The following is a 21,872-nucleotide window of genomic DNA, read 5'->3' on the forward strand; positions in this document are numbered from 1 at the left end:
GTGGCGGTGAATATGAGTTGTGGTGGAAAGCTAGAGTAAATTTAGGTAGGAAATAGAATTATCGATAGTATCAAGATTCGAGCTCTACACTGATCATAATGGGAAATAAAATGTATTTTCATTGTTCTGCCAATTTTATAGGAATCACTTTGTTGACAGTGTAGTGACCGTTACTTTATATTTTGAGGTGTTTGTTGAACTTCAATTTGTTGTTCATTTCAATGACATGGCCAACTGTGACAATCAGACTAAGGTGAGTAGGTATACCTTTTTTATCTTTTATCTTGCTTTCAGACATTTTCAGACAACAAAACAACAAAAGGGTCGTTATGTGGGCCGTGATGGACACAATTTGAGCTATGTTTATGAGAATATGCTTTGTTTACAGGTTGATAACTAATGACCACCTGGGGCGGACACTGTCCGTGGTAGTCTACCAAAATGGTCACACTTTAAGGTTAAATTGTTGTCATTGGTATTGTTTCCAAAACATTTCCACCCCAGCTACATACTTATGAGTACATACTGAACTAATAGATTTGAGAAAAGGTCAACCTTTTCCTTGATTATTCCCGGTGGTCCAATTTGTTACCACAAAACTCATTTCTGGGAATCTCAGCCAATAATACGTCTGCACTTCCGGATATACTATCATTAAAGAGCAGCTCAATAGCTTTACTGTTTATACAGCTTTACTAGTTATATAGCTTTATACAGCCCCGCCGAGAAGAACATGTGTACTGGTATATACTTGGAGTCTCAGTACATTATATTATGTTTACTTTCGTAGTTGTATACGTTGTAATTTATGTACTACATAACTGTGAAATTTTGTAGAGTTGAGGAGAGAGAGAGAGAGAGAGAGAATGGGTATTGAATGTTGATACTCGATAGGAGTGATCTTCAAGTTGAACTTCGTCGGAAGAGACCTGTATACTAGATTTTTGCATTTACACCAAATAGTCAGGGGGAAAAGTGGCATATTTCATTTACCTCCATGCCAGCTACCACCAGTTCATTCTAAGTCTAGCTATTTTTAGCAACCTCTGAACTCTGAATGCTACCTCCTGCTCTATCCCGACCCTGACAATGACATATGGGGTTGATTTGAGGTATCTTGCATAGCAAACGAAGCGGCATTCACATTCACAATACAAAAAAGCCACAGTGGATGTTGGTATATTTACACTTGCTTCCTATACCTCCCTGTAATACCGGGCCTCTTGCGAGAGTGACGAAAAGTGCACATCGTTAAGAGAAACCCCGGTGAGAAATCACATTTCTTGCACAACTTGGTCTAATTATAGAGACAAAGAAGTGGCCCGGTACATTCAATGGCCCTTTTGTGCTGTTTCCTTATGTTCAATTTGATAAGGCTGACATACTGTAATTATTTATGAACCTCTTATATTGTGTGGTCTCGAAAAAATCTACCACTTTTCCCCTGACTAAAAAGCATAATCACGATAACACACTTAGTTTAATAGTTTGCTCTAGAAAACTGCCAATACCATGGGTTAAGGACATTTTCCGTCAGCCAAACTCCATTAAGATTGAGATAGATATTTCAATAGATAATCCCGCGGAACCCAAATCTTCAGATGATCAACCCATTATCCAGGACATGCCCGAACACGTACGAGGCCCCACACATCGTGTCACTAGCAACAAATTGAAATCCACCGGTAGTCCCTTACGAATCAGTATAAAACTGCAGCCTCCTCATAATGGTAATGTTTAGTCAGCACACCAATGTCCCATCCCTACCTCTCATTATGCAGGATCATGTCATCTGTTGTCCACCTGGTCCCCCTTTCACTGTTAAATGTCCCTCGCATACTGCACTACTGCGCGTGTAAATCCTGGTATCGGATCCATTTAATATCGCCGCCCCAATGATGGTAATTTGGCGGTTTTATCAGTGGTTAGCCAGCCGCCTCCCCATTAGCGGAGATTGAACATGTTTGTAGATTTACACTTGCCCTCTGCTGATAATCATCATTCAATGTGTAGCTCGGGACAAGAGACGAGAGTATTAAAATGTTCACAGTAGATAATAATATTAATAACGGCCCTTTTGTTCTCAGGTTTTCAACTTTAAGCTTGTAATGTTAGCAGTTAGATTATGGGTTCGGCATAATTTCCTGTTTCTTTGTTTGCATCTCTCTCGACTGTTATTTTAAACCGCTCTCCAATTTTCAAGAATCTGCGGAGGGTTATTTTCTTCAGGCTAGGTCAATTGGAGGTACGGCATAGTGTTTCCTTCTTTGTTTACATCTCTCGACTCTCGAGTGTTTTCTTAAACCGCACTGCAATTTTCTGACCGGTTACATTATTCCAAGAATTCGAGGACTGTTATGTTCTCCAGGCCAGGTCTACTTGTAAAGAAAACAAACATTTTAGGAGAATAGGTTCTGCATGAGTGCATGATGTTGCATTATTTTTTTGTATCTCTCGTGTTTTGTTTTAAACCACTCTCCAATTTTCTGACTGGTTATCTTACTATTCCAAGAATCCGCGGATTGTTATTTTATTCAGGCTAGGTCAAGCTATTTCATTATTTGTGTCCACGAATCGCGTTTTAAAATTGATCATTATAGATATTACTGCAACTTATTAAAGATAATGCCGGATTGCAATTTGCGTGGGTTCGAGTCACGCAAACTAGGAAGAGCGAGAGCCTACTAGATATTTGTAATTAATTAGTTAATTAATTACTAGATATTTGAAATTATACTAGATGATGAAAATCACCCTAATATCCTATATTGTTCGAGAGGTTAGAGTTACCTTCTTAGTCGCACTTCTTGTTATTAAGGACAGGAATAAGGTAAAGACGCATGGAGATACAATGCCAGAGGCAGAAACACGTTCAATCTGTAATCTTCTATCAAGTTTTTGAAACAAAAAGGCCGCAACTTTATTATGGCTGCATATTATATAATATTATGTGTAATGCTTATATCAGCCGGAACTGGGTTTATGAAACATAACATCTCCGCTTGTACACATAATAGGTTGGTACTTCGTAAGTTACTTATTTCACGGAGCCTCCTTGTTATTATATAAACTTAATACTCCTTACAGTTTACAACTTCCTCATCTGGTCGAGTACCTACTACTGAGTACCTACTACTGAGTACCTACTACTGAGTACCTACTACTGAGTACCTACTACTGAGTACCTACTACTGAGTACCTACTACTGAGTACCTACTACTGAGTACCTACTACTGAGTACCTAATAAGCTACTACTGACGTTATCAGTATTGTCAGGGGTAACATGAGCCGTGCATACCCACGCACACTTACAAAAAGGTGACATCACTAATACTAAAACGAGCACTAAATACATAAGTAAGTTACCTGAAAGTTACAAATAGTACCCCCTGAGCCAGTAAGATCGCGGGTAACCTTGCCACGTGACTTATATAGTTACAGAGTGACAAGGTAACTGATTGTACATGTGACTTGAGAACTTTCAGTTGCTAGGTGGCGTTTTGTGGGAACTGTCTTTTTGTAAGAGGATGAACAATTTGGACTGCTGATTTTTCTCAAATAGGGGATATATTGTTGGTATTCCTCTCAGATATACAGAAACTAATGTATTTCATGTAATGACCAATGACTTATAAAATTGAAAAGGCATAGTAAATACTGAGTACCATTATTCTTCATCTCCAGCAGGTAGGCACAAGCCAGCTGTTAATCATTAAACAATCTGTCTCACTCCCAACAGAACACAATATATTAAAGTCACTATTGTGTACATTAGAACTAGACAGAAACAAAGTGTGAAGGGCCTGAACGGAACCACTCGGTTTCAGTTCCTTGTTTAACACTGCCGTACAGCAAGGACATCCACCGGGTCCTCCAAGGATGGGCACATAGCTCACTCCACACTAAGCTTTGTTAAATGTTGCTTATATACCAAGGATCTACAGGAAATATTTCCTTGTAAGTTTAGAGGGCGATCTGTGAACAGACAACTATTTCATTCCCAATGCAACTATAGGATGCAATGTCGAAACTTAAAAAGTATCCAATCCATGTATTCTCAACCACTTGTTCACTCGTTTACAGTAAAGTTTGACAGCACACACTCCATAATAAGGGGTAACATGTTCTCAGCTCGATTCTAGTTCTAAGTTTGAAGGTCACGTGATGGACTCAGGTAATCCACAGTGTGCATGTAGTGCCATCTGGCGCACTCCCTCCCTCTTGAGAGCTCTCAAACCGCTGATTACTGTATCTGTGTGGGTGGAGCACTGGCCTTTGCTCTTATTGCAGCCTCTATTTGAGATATAGTCAGCAGATGGTCTAACTGGGAGTGTTTTTAAAACGAGTTTTGTGAATTTTCGAGCCATTTCAATCAGATTAAATTTTACTGAGTGTCCTAAGTTTTACTTTTCAATGTTTGCGTATATTTCTTCTTCTGGAATCTGGGTGTAATTCGTTTCGAATTTCGATAGTCGTTGCCGTTAACGATTGCCGAATCTGAGAACTTACTATTTCGTTAACTGTTGGCTACAATTAAATCTGATTGTCACCTTTTTTGGTGACACATAAAATGCGGGTTTTTAATTTCGTATATTTTTCCTGGGTTACGTTTCATAGTAATTTGTTTAGCCAAACTAGATTTTGATCTCAAAAACTTAAAATTTGTACCTACGTACATAATCAGCAATAATACATCTTAAAACATTGGAAGGTATAAAGATTATGAGGTTTAAAGAAGCAGAACCTTTACTTCCCTCGAGGTAAGCAAGTTCACACAAGCTGACATTTTAAAGTTAAAAGTTAAAATGTAACCGAATCCAATCTTAAATAAAAACTGATGATCATTGATCATTGATCATATTGAATAAACTGGTATGCTGTTTCTTAAATAACCGTTTATGTTCACTAAATGGGTACACAGTCTTTAGTTTTTGTATTAGATATTTGATTGACTAATTTCATTACTTCTGTAAAGCATTCTAATGTTCCTAGCTTCTTAGCTTCTCATAGAGTTAACATGGAATTTACATATTAACTTGAATAGAATTATTCTTCATCAGTACAGATCTGATGGCCAAAAGATACGTTATTTTCAGTTGTCTTCTAATAAATAGAGCGCAAAGTTCATTTGGCGCATTCAATAAGAATCATTCCAGTAATGACTTCTTTCTGCCGATATCATATAAATCTTAACACCAGACAGTCATGAGTATACCTTTAAGCATAATGGCTTGAGCCTCGACTGCAGCGGATGAAATTAATAAACCGCTGAAGAAACGATGAAACGAATATTAACTAATCGCAGTGCTCGTCACTCAAATGAGCAGGGTATATCGCGTTGAGTGGATTGCTTGACAAATTACCGGACCAAGCAAGAGAAGAGAGAGATAGCGTTATTATCAAACGCAATCATGACGAGCAAAGTTTAAAACAATCACCTAGGAAACTGAAGCTGTTGAAGCCCTGATTGCTTACCGATTCGTGAAAATTAAAAATAGCGCGTTAGCACGAGATTTGGCACGATTGTGGGTCCGTAGAATGTAGATTACTATGATGGTTAACCTCGTTCATTTATTTGTAAATGGTTAACCTCGTTCATTTATTCCACATGGACAGTGCCTTTCTTTGTCACCACTCTAATATTAGATTTGTTTACACACATTTTACGTCCAGGTTCTTTCATTTGCGTATTGTGCCCGACCGACAAACAATAATTACAAATATAGCCATACAGCTAATAACAAACATTGCCCTGTAAATCTTTGTCACATCTCCTGTTTAATGGAGGATCAATATATATATAGATGTTCATAATATATAACCTGTAATACTATTTTGTATAATTTAAATTTAATTTCGTTTAATGGAGATGACACGTTTTCTGACTGGAGAGTTTAATTAAGTTTGGTATCAACAGCATGATTCACTGTTCTGATTGTGAAGCCACAAAGGTTTTGTGTAATAATGAATGATACTTCATCCCTCTACGAATACTTCTCAAAAATGGCCGGCTTTAAACCAGTCCTTTTGTTAATTGTAACGTTATAAAATAACTTTAAATTGCAGTAAATTGTCTTTGCTTATCCTAACAAAGACAGAGAGTTGAATAAGTTTATTAATCACAATAATTCTGAGAGCACTGGTTTGCAGTACATATGAAATGCAATTTTACATTGTTTGTTTTGTTGATCTTCAAATTAATAGCCTGTGTGTAATATACGACAAATACTTTAATTCCATATTCTGAGAGTGAAAGCGGCTAGGTTCTCAAATAAATGGATTGATAAACAAAAGTACACAACAGTTACTTAAGCAACTGTTGCATTGATATTTATTAATTTATGATTTCGTATATAATATACTTTGGGAGTCCTGGCATGCAGCTAGCAGGAGTTGCAGTCTGTGGGCACGGTGATAAGGCCTCCATCTTTTTAGTAAGAGGCCAGAAACCGTTGACCAGAACAGAGAGAGAGTACTTAAGCAACTCTAATAATAGATTGGTGACAATTACGGATAGATTCCCAAGTTCCCAGATAAATGGACAGATTAATAAAACTCCATAACAGTTACTTTTCAGTTATTTCATTACTTTCTTGCTTGACTATGCCTTAGCTTTGCTCTTTTAATAGTTGGCAGACGCATGTTTTGAAGGTGCCAGTTAATTAAAAACTTTCAAACCCATAAAATCAAGTACACCCGAGAAATGAAGTCTTCTCGAGTATTTTCCTGTCAAAGAAAATGCCAATTTCTTTGTAACTTACTGACACTTTCTTTGTAATTTCATCTCGACAGTTCTATACAAAATTTGCCCACAAGCACCCTGGCCAGGGTCCTAAATATTCATTAATTTAGAAATTAATTTTTCGCATTGACCAAGAAAACATGACCAGAAAATAGTTTAGCACCATATTTTTCCAACTGTCAGCACATATGTGTTTCTAATATTTTGTCTACCAGATCTTCACCATGAAAATGTTCAGGCAAGGTGATATGTAGGGATGATATCATAGATTGCCGTAACTATTCTTATTACTCTCCTGTTGACTTTTGTCATTAAAATCCTAAGTGATAGTTAATGATGATAATTGATCTCGAAATCCTATTATCTAGTCCATTTTTACAGATAAAAATCCAGTTTTAGCTCTCCGACTATCTTCTGAAGTTGATTCTGCTCAATCATGTTGATTGACCCAATATACTCAAAAGTTATGCAAAGATTTTCTAACGTCCCCCAAGCTTGGTTAGAAAAAGTTGAAGAGGATAAAGTAATCTTGGTGCAGTTGAGTAAAAGTTCATTCTTTGTTTCTTAAACTGTGGCCGTTTACAAATATTTCCACTAACCAATATGAATATCAACGAAATTGCTGAGTGTCCTGCGAAGTGGAATTATGCATTTCCCTCAACTCTACCAGTAATGATTTTTAAAATATCGTGCTAATTAAGTCTGCGAAATTGCGAACTATTAGTTATCGGGAATGTTATGTTTTTACAGAGAGAAACCTCTCGGGCTTTAACAATATTCTGACGAATATTCTGATTAAAGAGGGATTAGATCTAGAAATCACTTTACAAGGTCCAAACTGTGTAGGGCGATATAACATACAAATTTGGTAGGATTCAAGAATATACATATTACATTAGCAATGTTACATTAGCAATGATTAGTAATGAGACCAATGACATGAGCTATCAACGAATGTCGTATATCCGTTGAAAGCTTTTATCATTAATGTCAAATGCGCGCCATAATTTCCTGTTCAATTTGGACGGTCAGCCGGCGCGCGCCATGTGGACTGGTGATAAAACGATATATCCTGACACAATAATGTCGTTTGGACTCAGCGTCAACACTCAAGTTAGAAAATGCCCCATCAATGACCAAGCGCGGGAACCGGCAATTAACATACCTGAACAAAGACTGTTCATTGTAATATCATGAAACAATTACAAACCTTGTAGGAAGGGTGAGCTAATCTTGCTTTGACCCAGGCAACCCCAGTATTGATTCCTTGCACCAGGATCTTACCACCTTGTTTCCCCTGAAAACAACATTTAAAATGAGATCTCCCGCTTCGTGTTGACACCTAACAAATTCTTACAAGTACTAGATGACATAACAAGTGCACAGTAATGTATAATACGGCTCAGTGACAGTTATGTATTACGGTACACATGTGTCTGTTAGCACATAACTACGCACTCTGTACATGGAGATGTAGACAATAAAATGGCAACTATGTATAACTGCAAACTGCAACCAAGGAATTTATCAAAATGAGAGTTACCTGACTTTCTAGAATTCCGATGGTAGGTGGGGTGAGATAAAAGCTGTCTGAGTACAGAATATTCTTCAGTACATTTCCTGAGACTTGGTGGTCGGCATCTGGCTCAATAGTCCAAATGAACTCTAGTCCCTCCAGTGTACTAAAAGTGTTTCCTGAATAGTTCCCTCGTTATTTCGAGTGGCAACTGAATTTTTTAAAGTAGTTGAACCCAAAAATGGGAATATTTTTAATTTGTCTAATCACAGTTTAAATTTAGTATCTCATTAATGTGTATCTTATTCTGCCATTCAATTGAAATTATGTTTGTTTTGTTATAATGATAGTTTGTCTGTGTCATCAACCAGGTCACAGTTCAATCCGATCAGTCACACGAACAATTGAAAAAACACATTCTAATGATGTGCAGTCAGATATTAATTATTCTGCAATATAAATAATTTACAAATAAGTAATAATTTTTATATTTTCAGTCCAGAAAGGCGAAGACCAGTCGAGGACTCCTCGTGTAAGTTCAATTAAATTGATTTGGTTATTTAAGTTAATTAGATGATTAAATTAATTAGACAATTGATTGGTTAATTATATAATTGTAATAGTATATGTGATTTACTTGATGATGAAATTAATTTTTTTCCCTACTCTTGCCGAAGGCAAAAAGATCGTAGGGAATAAGTAATCGGGTTTGGATATATGAGGTGGCCCGATGGACCTGCGATGATGACAAAAGTCTGCTCCTTCGCAATATAGACTACTCCCCTATAATTAAGTGTATAGGAAGCGTCTGTTATGCTGCGCGCGACGCTAGCCATGTGTTAATTAATTACAGTGAAATATTTCCTTCGCAAAGTTATTTTCCGCAATTTTCTGGATTCATTTATTGTTGATGCGCGGCGCTGCATTGGTCAAATAAATCATCAATTTTTACCATGCACGAATCCCACTCATTTATAAAAAACATAGTCAATAGTATTTAAATATGGTGCAATTTTTCCAGTCACACTTTTCACTCAAAAGAATTAATGGTACAAGTACATCGTTAATTGACGATGTCAATTCATGGCAGCTCGGCGCGGCACAGTAGCGCATCTCGCCGATCTAGCCAGTGAGAAGCCTCATTGAGTGCACGGCGCGGCACAGTAACGCATCGCGCTACAAGTACATCGTAGGGAAAATTGATCGTGCGTGGTTTAACCGCGGCGAAATTCTTGTTATGAAAGAGTATTAATGAGATGGTACTGCATAGTATTAAGAAGAAAGATAAACAGAAATGTATATAAATTACGGCGTAACGTTACCATTCATCCCGCCTCCCCCCCCCCCCGCGTCGACCGAACGTTAACTTCGCCGGGATACGGTACAATTTTATGCCCAAATAAGGACAATTCGGGTATAAGCGCCCCCCCCCCCCCCCCCCCCCCCCCCCCCGCATAGAGGGTGACTCTGCAGGGCCTTGTTACGCCACTGCTAATTCCAATTATAATATGACAGAAATATAATTAAGCTATCTAAATTCAGTTCAGGCTTAAATCGGATTTTAAAAGCCTTAGACCATAATCCTAGTTGGCAGTCCCTCGCACCCCACGAAGTAGCATATTAGTTCATAGCTGTAATGCTTTTACCGGGAATTGCGGGTGCGTAATATTACAGGTATAAGTTAAGTGATCATATTTATATTGCGGCTCAACACTTGGCCTCTCTCCAGTTCACTTTATTCCGGATATTCGTTCATTCTTTAATCTTTAGCAGTGGCATTACATCGCTAGAGCTGCAGTAGCTACTTAATCTTAGATTTCAGGTTTCAGCGATCTGCTGTTAGTGAGACTAAATCATAGTTGCATATTCATTAGAACTGTTGTTTTGCTTTAAGACAGCTCTGAGTGAATCACTTTCACTTTGAGTAAGTGGATGCGAATAATTGGTCAATTGACCATGTGTTTTTCAATGCATTTTTTAAGGATCTTTATTAAGAATTTTAAACATTCGCCCGAAAGAACAAGACTTACAGCAACATTCGTTATTTTTAGGCTTTAAATATTCATTTCGACACTCCGACCAATGCAATATAAGGTGAAACCACTGCAAACAATAAACTCACGTAATGAACATTTGAAAACATAATCACTAGAACAACAAGGAATTTTACCATCATCATCGTAAGCCACAATCTCAAAAGTAGAGGGTGTCTCCTCCAGCAGTAACTCCAGAGATGTGGTCCTGATAGCACGAGGGGTTATTTTAATATAACCTTAAGCGTGCCAGCGTTTTGTGTTATAAACTCCTTCGAACAAAATGGAATTTGGACGTCATTATACTACTAAATGAATAAAACTAAGGTACTATGACAGTTGAAATTGGCGTTCTATTTTTAAATAGTTCCTGAATCCGAACGTTAGATAATACCTGATTGCTATTCTGGTGATCGTGTCCACAAACACATCCACACGCAGTTCACTTTCTGTACCTGTATAGTGTATATTGTATAATGTATAGTGTGTAGTGTATAATGTATAGTGTGTAGTGTATAATGTATGTATTATGATGTAGTCCTGATAGCTATTCTGGTGATCGTGTCCACAAACACATCCACACGCAGTTCACTTTCTGTACCTGTATAGTGTATAATGTATAATGTATAATGTATAGTGTGTAGTGTATAATGTATAGTGTGTAGTGTATAATGCATGTATTATGATGTAGTCCTGATAGCTATTCTGGTGATCGTGTCCACAAACACATCCACACGCAGTTCACTTTCTGTACCTGTCAAGTTATTTTTTGTTTATTTTTAAAGTTCGAGATTGGAAACAAACAACACGAATCGAGATAATATCTTGATTCTTTGTGAAATGCATAAATAATAAACATACTTTTAGCTTTTTAGCGGGCATGTTGCAATTATCCTGAAGTCTGTACCCGGCCCTGGTCATATTTCATAAAGCGACACCAATATAAAGTTCCCATGCTATAAGCACTATTTATTAAACAGACAACCATCCTTATAAACATACAAACAATTCATCATAATATTATTTTTTTATAAACATCACAAGACAATAGGATACTGACATTGTAATTAATCTTATCTCTAAATGAAAGATATAGTTTTCTCTCACAGCACGGGGGACTGGGGAGGAACTCACCACAGCTCTCTAAGAGCTCTAAGAGCTCTGGACTCTGACCATATTATATCAATAAATAAGATTACGCCATTATTATCACGTGTCATTATGGTACGTGTCAATACAATCGAATCAAAACGATTAGGTTAGCTCGGTATCATCCAGTTATCGTGATCATTGCACAATTCTATTACCCTGCCTCCATCATATCACATGTGGTCTTCCCTCAAGTTAATCATACCACACAACCAAAGACCTTATTTTCCGTACGCTTTGGTTCTCTTGGGTGGTTTCTACCTTTTAGTTTTATTGTTTTAACCATCTATTTTTTATCGAGAAGTTTAGTCTTATTAAACCACTGCTTTAGGGGGCTTAAAGAAAGGTTGACATTCACTGTTAAATATGGAGCGGCTGCGTTCAAATTCTGCAGCTATTGACTATATTGGTAGTCGGTTCACTCGGTACTACTAATCTAAAACTGACACTATTATTCTTCTAAGTAGGGGTAGAGACTGAGCGTTAGTGCTGCTGATTCAATACGTGATTTTTGCGTAATCACGACATGCCTGCATGTCTGTACACTGCCCGATTTGGATGGATTTTTTTCGGGAGTAGCACTTATATATAATAATACCTTCGAGAAATCGGTAGGCAGTCAAAGTTTTGAAATTTACACGGGGTCCTTAAATACGTAAGCTTCTTGTTTTAGTTCTTTGTTTTCTGTAACCCAATTTATTGGCTTCTCATTTTAAAACCTTGTCGACGAGACGAAATTTCATCCTTTGCATCATAAATCATAACCAACATACGAAATAGGGGAAATAGCATGGAACGATAGAGGACATGACTTCACGACATGTTTTCCATTAGTATAATAAAGGTGTGTCAAATACGTTGCCATCAACATCCTCTCCCTGTATTGTTTTGCTCAAAAATCATTTCAAAGCTTTCATTTTTTCGAATCTCAACAATCATACCTTACAAGGTTTAAGGTCATGCAACATGTTCCTCGACCTGCTCATTCAAACTTAAATATTGACTTGATTTGTCGACCACCTTGGGTGAGTGTTTGTTCTTTACGCCCTCATTTACTTCTCAAAAAATTCATTTTCTGCAAGCGAAATTAATATTTTGTTACAAAAAGTTAGCCAGTTTAGATGAAATATTGAGCGGTATCACGGTAAGCGGTGACTAACTTCATACATCATCTCTTGTTTTGGTTGTTATCTATTGGAATCTTGATGTCAAGGTCCTAGGAAGCCGTTTATTTGTATGTTTACTTAATTTGTTGGACCACATTATGCTCAATTTCAGGGAGCTGATAACGAGATTTCTTTCTTATCCTGACAAAATAGGTATACCTTAAGGGGGGGGGGGGGGAGAAATCAGGGTGAACCCCCCCCCCCCCCCCCCCTTAAGGCCAATAAATTTGGTTCACAATAAATTTGGTTTACAACAATTTAAGTCAAAATATTGACTAAATTTATGGTAGACTAAATTTGTCGTTCTTATTATATACCCGAATTTGAGGAAGGCACGTAAAAAGGATACCATTTTTGGTGAGGGTTCCAATGTTAGGGCACTAGATCAAGTTTGCTTGGCAGCGCCGGTCACATGGGCATCTGGTCCTTGTCGTGTCCTTAAACTGGTAGACACAGTATGTGACAATCTATCTCTAATTTGGTGTTTAAATAACCAACAAGCAGATTACTTCATGTGCCAAACAGATTTGTTAAGACGATTTATAGTGTCAAAATGGGCGAGCACTGGCAATCGACTAGACAGAAAGGTATTAAATTAGCTTCTCAGCCAGGGCTGACACCTGACAAAATAATGCTTTAGCTAACACGTGCACAACACGTGCACAACACGTGTACAACACGTGCACAACACGTGCACAACACGTGCACAACACGTGCACAACCAGATACCAGATTGGACATGTCTGATTTTGATATCATCATTGCCCACTGTTGACTAGGGGGTAGTCAGTACTTCAGTAGTGTTTTTACCTCTGTTGCTCAGCAGGCTACCACTCTACTTTTCTTAAATATGTTATGATAACACTACACTTTAGGATGCCTGCATTTCAATTTTTTTTTCCTGACTTAAGTTGTACTTGATGTGGAACTAAACTGGTCCTTGGAAGCTATAATTTATCTTAAAAGATATTTAAGATAAGTAAAGAGGCAAAGAAGCAAGATAATCCTGGACCAGGCAAAAGTCCTGCTCACATTGGGACTCCAATGTGAACAGGACTTTTGCCTGGTCCAGGATTAAAAGAGGAATTTCGATCTAATTGTTTTTAAGGAACAAATATGATATGGATTATACAGCTTTGTAGAATAAGGGTTGGCTTACTAGTTTCCCTGGCTAGGATGAGACTCAGTTGTCTGTCTGGATCCTGACTCAGCGAAGTGAGCTCTGATCTTCTGCTGCACCCTATAATTAGAAGTTATTAGAGGTAATTAGAAGTAATTAGAGTTAATGAGAGGTATTGTTGATATCATACAGTCCAAGCAGAATATCTTGGATTCAAATATAGAAATCCAGACGCAATCATCTGTCATGATTAATGATCATAATTCTCCGTATAATTCCAGTTTCAGGGCAAGGTTCTCAGCAATTAGCATTATCAATAATCTTCGGCTGTAATTAATTACTGAGCATTTTTGACAGCAACCTTTGGCGCTTCTTAACCAATTCATTGAGTTAGTAATCATAGTTCTATATAACATGAGTCACGTGACATGAGTCACGTGGGGTGACTAACAGATGGTCCAATAGGGAAACTTGATATTTTACAACACAGTCTGCCTATATATATTGAGTGAGAAACTATGTTTCTAGAAGGCTAGAGGGCCAGGGGCGGCTAATTCCCTTAGCACGTCCATTACATACATTACATAGCTATAAGGTTATGGTGTAGTGGTTACTTGGTTTCTTTGAGACTGGTCTAGTGGTTTCGGGGCTTTGTGAATTTGTGCCATGTTCTTGTATAATTTTGTTAAAGTTAGTGGTCAGGCTTCTTGGAAACTGCCATTATATTCAAATAGTTTAAGTCAAATGTGGTCTTTCTTTGAATTTCAATCACTGAGTCTGTTAACTGTTCCGAGATATTGATTAAGGTACTCATGATATGGCCACTGTTATAATATGGCAGCTCGTGATATCTCATGATATCTCTTCTCTTGTTCACTCTCCGTGTATTATATTCGTCAACTGTCGGCACTTCACAATTAAAAAGTAATGGAATATTTCAAATAAAAAATAATTTTGAATTAGGTTATCCCAATATCCCAATATTCCCTATTAAATATTCCCAATATTATATCTATATAAAGTAACAGCTGTGGTTTAATAGCAGACATTACTGAATTACTTTACTAAATTAACGGGAGTAGTTTTATCAAGATACTACAGACTATATAGTTATAGTAGTATATAATATAGTAGTATATAATATAGTAGTATATAATATAGTAGTATATAATATAGTAGTATATAATATAGTAGTATATGATATAGTGATATATAGTAGCAACTAATCATCCCCGCCGCGATATTGGTTAGGTCGAACAGGGGTTACTTTTAAAATGGGTTAGCTAGAAAGGTAGGAGCAGCCGGGTTATTTTGTAAAAGTGATCCAGTGATTGCTTTCGAATGTAACTTTTCATTTTAACTGTTCATCGAGGTTGTGATTTTGTGATGTGTGGTTGTGTGCTAGTTATACTTGTAATGAGAGGTTATAACCCGCCACAGTCTGATCACAGTCTGGATCCACTTCAGGTTGTAAAACACTTCTTATAGCTATATCTTGTCTGAAGTATAACTGATTGCGCTGAATGAAATTATGATGATGATTCCATCATGTCACTTAATGAAGTGATGGCCACACCTTTAGTGTTGTAACATCATTGCACATGATATAATTGCTGCTTGAGAAGAAGATATGGTAGTGGAATGACAAGTTTAATGTTATTAACTAGAACGGTTAAAATGTTACTTGAATTTATCGATTTGTTCTAACAGAGTATTTTACGTTTTGACTTTTACGCCTGTTCATCATAAAATTATGTGCTAGGCTAGTTCTGAGATCTTTAGTTTTTTACGAGACACGGTTCAAAAGTCAAATCAAATCAAATCAAATCATGATACTCGTACCCTCGTAGTGTTTGAACTTTGACATCGCTTTTCGTTAGATCTAAGTTCAAATGAGACTTTTTGTTTTAGCGGTGCAGTCTCATTTTACTATATTTTTACACAGTCAAACATCCCCTTACTAGCTTATATTAGTACTATCATGTTTCCTTACTCTATCTTTCTATTCTATCGCGACTTTAACGCAACTGAGGTTAAGTGTTTTCTGCTTGAGTGACGCGATTTCGTACGTCAGGCAGGCTAAACAGGTCGTTATTCTCCGTTATCAGTCAAAAAGCTTTGTCAAGTTAGAGATTAGAGAATCATGATCACTTTGATAAACGAGAATATTCCAAACGAATGTTTAATAAACCTCAATGTATTACAAGCTCGCGTCAGGATCATGACGATAATGGGACTGATTTTCAAGAACAAGACGGCAGAGCCAACCGACTTTACTGACATAGCTCTAGGTAATAGTTAGCATATGTTTGAAGTGAGGGTCTTAAAAAGGTACTTTAACCAGACTTATAGAAGTAAGTCTATTGGCAGTCACGTATCCCCCCCCGCCCCCCCCCCAACTCCCACCCCAACTCCCACCCCCCCCCCCCAACTCCCACCCCAACTCCCACCCCCCCCAACTCACGTACCCCCCCCCCCAACTCCCACCCCAACTCCCACCCCCCCCAACTCCCACCCCAACTCCCACCCCCCCCCCAACTCACGTACCCCCCCCCCAACTCCCACCCAAACTCCCACCCCCCCCAAACTCCCACCCCAACTCCCACCCCCCCCCCCCCCAACTCACGTACCCCCCCCCCAACTCCCACCCCAACTCCCACCCCCCCCCCCAACTCACGTACCCCCCCCCCCCCAACTCCCACCCCAACTCCCACCCCCCCCCCCCCCCCCCCCCAACTCACGTACCCCCCCCCCAACTCACGTACCCCCCCCCCCCCCAAACTCCCACCCCAACTCCCCCCCCCCCCCCCCCCCCCAACTCCCGAGAGACCCTGCCCCAGTTCCCACCCTAGTTTAATCTTGCACCTTCAGTTGTTGAGCTGTCGTCGTACAGGGGTCTGATGCTAACAACCAACTCCTTAGTGGTCAACCTGCAAAATAAATTAGTAAAATTTCATAGAGATCATATTTACTGAAATCAATGAAGGTGTTTAGCATTCGCCATGTAATGTATTACTATTATATAATTTAAAATCAACACAACATACTGTAAAATTAATACATAGAACCAAAGGGACAAGCAATATTCAAAGATTGCCAATCTCATTTCAACATTGTGTTTCCATCGCCTGAAAACACACGTACCATTCAAAACAGCCAGAGTCAGCTGAGAGGGTGAAGTTAGTGTGCAAAGTGTGCGGGATGTGTAGCGGTAACAGTACGTTGGGTACGTTTAGGGTAAAAGGGTTGGTAGCAGGAAGGAGATGGAGAAGAAGAAGGAGGGGCCATATTGTCAACTTTAACATCTGTGTTTAGAATTTAGAAATTAAAATGATCATGAGAAATATCAAATTAAACAAATGTAACCCACATAACATGTAATATTAAATAATTATCTTGTGTATAGAGTAATTTGATAATTTTGACGATAACTGCTTTTGTGAGGAAAAGAGCATTATTGCTGAACTAACAGAGTATTTTATTTCAGTTACGGAGCCAAAGTCGGAGCCCTCTTCACCAGTCAAGTCAGTACACGAACAAAGTGACTTTACAGAGTTTGCAAAGGTTGTCTACAGACGGCTCAAGGTCTACCGTGGAATCTACATTTTCTACTCAATCATTACGTTTATGCTCGGACTCCCCGTCATGGTTACTGGGTTCAAAAAACAGTTTTTCAGTGGAGATGTTGAGTATCAGATCCTGGATTGTCCGCACTATTTGGGGATTGTATCTATTTTATCCTGCTTTATTTCCTTGTGGACAGCACTTAAAAACCAGATAGTTATCTGTGTGCTGACATTATTGACGGGGCTAGTAACTGTTATATCAGCCATGATCGTCCTGGTAACAAGTGCTCTGGATTTAAGTGCCACGCCCTTCGAGGATGTCTCTTCAACTGATCCGACAAAACACCTCAATCAACAGACTCACGTAGTGTTTATATTCAGTATTGGCTTGCTCATAGCCTCCCTTGCTATTGTAATCACAACTATGTCTCACTTGTCAGCACGACGAGTAAAACGAGTGAAATGTGACACGCCCATCAAGGTTAGCTTGCCAACTGTTGATGAGCGCAAGGAAGACCACAATGACACGGAGCTGTTACAACCTCGAGGCCATAGATACTCATTTGCTTCTACTATTTCATCACTTATAAAACACGAACTTAAAGACAATAAAAACATGACTACTGATACAAAAGACAGACTAAAAAAGACTCTTTCATGTCCGTCCGAGACCAGCAATAAAAATGCTCCAGAATATGTGGGCATTATTGTGAGTGATAGACCGAGGAAGAGTACTCATTCTCTTCCAGTTGATCGGTCTGAGTACAATGATGATATACTGGACAGATGGAGACGGGCCTCATTCCTAACAAAGTATTATAAATCTAATGGAGAGGTATATAATGTAGCTAATTTTATTAATTTCAACTTTATTAATTTTATTAAGTAATTAGGTAATTAAGTAATTAAGTAATTATTTATCAATTTTATTAAGTTCACTGTGATGTCCTTTGCAATCAATATTAATTGTTTCAGTTAGAATTACTTGCAACAAGCACATGTGACTTTGTGCACAATTTCGTATTTTAACTCCCAATTGAAAGCTATGTTGTGATTATATTCGATATTTCTTCATGAATAAATGATTAAGCTAAAGCTAAGGTTAGAATTAACACAGCCTAAATATAAAATTACCCTTTCTTTGTTTTCAGACAAGTAACGGGACAGCTGAGGAAGGATCAAGTGCCAGTGTGTCTGATATACATGCACACGAAAGTTCGGTATAGCAGTAAAAAGAGTGCAGATTACAAAGTTACAAGCAAACTACTGAGATGAGAACATGACTATGATAATAATACTTTTCCATTTTGATGATTTGAATAATGAGTTAATTCACCAGTTTTTATAATGTTATTCTGATAGTTTTATTCCGCAAGTATCTTCTTACAAACAACAATAGTCAAAGTCTAAATAAAACAATTTACTTCCATTATAATATCTGAGTGTAATACTAAATGGGTGATAGTTACACAGTAACCCAAGTCTTGGTGGTAATGAAAAATCTGAACTTTGGCAATTGATATATTTGAATACCAATTAGTTATTATTATTATAATTGTCTCAGTTTAAAAACATCTTGATCAACCGGATTAAAAATCTGCAAATTCTAGAATGCAAGTAAAGAATTGGAATCTTAGAAAATGTCTGTTAAACTTGAATGTTTGTTAAAGTAGGAAAGTTGATTCAGCACAATATATCAAGTTTATTAACAGTTTTGCATACTCATGATTAGAAGGAAATAAGAATCATCCTAATTTCAAATATTTTCTACAATGATATCATTGATGTAAAACATCAGTTGAAGATATGTCGAAAAATTAAGATTGGAAAAATTTATGGATCGAGATTTAGCAGAGTTGTGGTCTTTTCAATTAAATAGTGTGGCGGTCAAAAAGGGGGAAATGTGTCAATTAGTTGGTTTCAGAGACCAAGTTCATCTGAAAGCAATTGCCTTGATCAACTGCAAAAAATGCTTTAAAAATATTGATTCAATTCAAATATCATAAACACAATTATTTAAAATTTGGCGGTTTTTCATAAACTGCCATGCCATAGTGTATTCAACTTAATGACTATTCATTGCTGTGTAGGGCACTCTGAATTGAGATAAGGTTGTCCAAGTTCATTGGAGGAGGCTTTGAATCCCATCCCCAAGATGTAATCTGGTCAAATGAATGAGTTACATGAAATTCCTCTTCCTCTGTGTCAGTAGTTGTTTTTGATTTGTTGAGAACTATTCCCCTGTATCCTTCAGGAAGAGATGATACGGTGCTTTGCAGTTGTCTCCCTCTGAAACTGGAGGTGCCGTCTGGGGCAACTATAAACAAATCAGAGATTCTTGCCTCTCCAGTGTGTTCTATTGTGCAGGGTAATTTATGAACTTTGGAAGGTTCTGATATTGTCAACTTTGATTCATCATACTTAACCGGAACAGAATCCATTATAAACCTGAGAAATACAGTGTGAGAAGTACGACAAGAATAATATTGAAACAACCAATACAGGGGTATTATATTTAAGAAGGGATCGCCCATATTATATCGGCCAGTGGTGATACGTACCTGTGTGCTGCAACCCCCGCAAATTTTTTTCTCTGCCCCAAAATTGTATTTTGCTTCCCCCAGCCCTGGAAGCAAAAGCAAAAAAGAGGGGGCGGTCGTTTCGCCACTGCAGTCTACTGCACAAGCGAATTAGTTTTGAAAAGATTTGTTATTTCCACACAATCTGGTGTGTAGAATGTTAACAGAGGGAAGGGCCAGAAATTGCAAAAAATCTTGCTAAAGTAGTATGTAAAAGATCCATAGTGAGTAGTGGCTAACACTTGCAACTAGACCTGAAGAAATAGAGCTAAAAAACCACCATGTGGTCAAATGGATGGCAGATGCCGTTTATGTTAAGAGACCGGCCCTAAAAAATGGGACACTGCTATATCAATCTTCTCTGTCAAATTGGTTTGGACTTTGGCTGATCATTGGATCTGGTACACAAACAATTTCACAGAATTTACTACCCTGAATGATGCACCAAGATAGCAAGTCCTCAGTCATCTGATGTGGTTAATGCCATTCGAGGGGCTGAGACCATTTAAAAATAGTCTGAGTTTAAAATGGGGTGATTCAGTCAAAGACTTGATCGAGTGACAAAAACACGTTTCCAATGAAACAAGAAATTTTTCAGTGAAACAAGAAATTTAATTTTAGCACATTTTTACAGAATAAAAAGATGTAAAACAATTCATAAAATATAATGCTCATTTGGTGTATGACTTTTTGTCCTTGACTGCTAGTTTGGTTTTGAAAGGACAGGTAACTAACGGGGCAAGGAATGCGCGTGCCTGGAAGCTTTTGCACACACCGAAACGCTAGTTCAGTTAAGTTTTTAGAGACGAGGCTCTAATTAGGACTAGAAGAAAAATTGTTAGCAGACATTAGGGGTTCTGTTTATAGTTGTTACTATAGGTTGCAGTCTTGTTGTGACAGAAAGTCTACACTATATAATATGCTTAAGTTTAAATTTTGTAGTTTGAGGATATAAAATGCAACTTTAAGATTGATTTTGGAGGGCTGGTGAAAAATTATGGTCTTTGTATCAATGGTTATAATAAGCTATAAATATCTTAAACTATACAGTGCTGATTAAAAATTTCTTTATACTTCATTCTCAAATTAAATTTTAAAAATTTAAAAATATACATTCATTTTATTAAATCTTTCTCACACATACTTTACTCACAGGACAAGACTTGGAAAACAGTAGACTAGGGTAATTTAATTTAGATATGTGTGACCAGCCAGTTATAATGTTTGGAAAATAACATTTGCGCATTCAAAATCTTTTATGGTCCAATCAAGCAGGGCATGCTTATGTTGATTAGCTAATAGCACGTTTTAGCTTACCTCGCAAGCACATTACACTAGTAGTAAAGTCAGTCATTCTGAACTTTGGGGTTAAAATGTTAAAAATTTTGGTTGATCTAGTGTTGTGATTGTCAGGTGGGTCTGCCTGACAGATTAGAAGGCAGGGTTTCCTTGACGAACATGTGTAACCCTCATGTAGGGATATTGGAGCACAGAATTTCATTATCTTGTAGAGCTCGAGGTAACTGTGGTATGTATAGAGATTTTTTATGGCTAGAATATCATTATGCTTGAATATTGGTTTGGTGTGCTCTTTTATGAAAAAATGTTGGTCAAGTTTCTGGTGTCCTATAGGCCTAGTACGTGCACAAGTCTTAAACTTATCAAGGTACGCCAGCCTATCGCCAAATAGTACTCTGAGACAGTACTTCTGAGCAGTAAATAATGAGCTTATACGTTGCTTCGCTGCCCCACCCCATACAGATATACAGTAGCAAAGATGTGATTCGAACAGTTTCCATTACGTTTTACCAATACCCTCTACACTCTAACACGCAATTTGTTTACATTTTGTTCGACAATTATGCGAGGTAGCCAAAGTGCAAAGTGCAAAGGTTGCGTGTACATTAGACTACTGTACGTAACTAGCTAAAGAGGGATGCAAATTGGCACACATATTGTGAGACAATTACTCTGATCTAACGCTCGATTCACAAATTTTA

The 21,872-nt window shown here is 37.7% G+C and overlaps 2 protein-coding genes and 1 long non-coding RNA gene across 3 annotated transcripts in view; 1 reads left to right on the forward strand and 2 right to left on the reverse strand.

Annotated features, from left to right (window-relative positions):
* LOC134819373 (nuclear pore membrane glycoprotein 210-like) overlaps window positions 1–10,808 on the reverse strand; it is a 92,415-nt gene extending 81,607 nt beyond the window's left edge. The window contains exons 1-4 of the mRNA XM_063829304.1: window positions 10,687–10,808; window positions 10,430–10,500; window positions 8,287–8,438; window positions 7,954–8,040 (exon numbers count right to left, since the gene is read on the reverse strand). The gene's annotated coding sequence lies outside the window, so the exon portion shown is untranslated. The remainder of the gene's footprint in view (window positions 1–7,953; window positions 8,041–8,286; window positions 8,439–10,429; window positions 10,501–10,686) is intronic.
* On the forward strand, window positions 121–18,804 carry LOC134819391 (uncharacterized). Its single transcript, XM_063829330.1, has 4 exons — window positions 121–253; window positions 8,757–8,791; window positions 17,215–18,128; window positions 18,445–18,804. The coding sequence occupies exons 1-4, from the start codon at window positions 222–224 to the stop codon at window positions 18,517–18,519; spliced, it is 1,056 nt and encodes a 351-aa protein (XP_063685400.1). The 5' UTR covers window positions 121–221; the 3' UTR covers window positions 18,520–18,804.
* On the reverse strand, window positions 10,977–17,034 carry LOC134819417 (uncharacterized). The gene is made up of 4 exons (XR_010160756.1): window positions 16,872–17,034; window positions 16,593–16,657; window positions 13,767–13,847; window positions 10,977–11,046 (listed from the first exon to the last, which is right to left on the reverse strand). It is a non-coding gene; the product is annotated as an uncharacterized LOC134819417 (long non-coding RNA).
* Window positions 18,805–21,872: the final 3,068 nt, after the last annotated feature.

Source organism: Bolinopsis microptera, chromosome 8, assembly GCF_026151205.1.
Source record: "Bolinopsis microptera isolate Bmic1 chromosome 8, MBARI_Bmic_1.0, whole genome shotgun sequence".
Taxonomy (NCBI): Eukaryota; Metazoa; Ctenophora; class Tentaculata; order Lobata; family Bolinopsidae; genus Bolinopsis; species Bolinopsis microptera.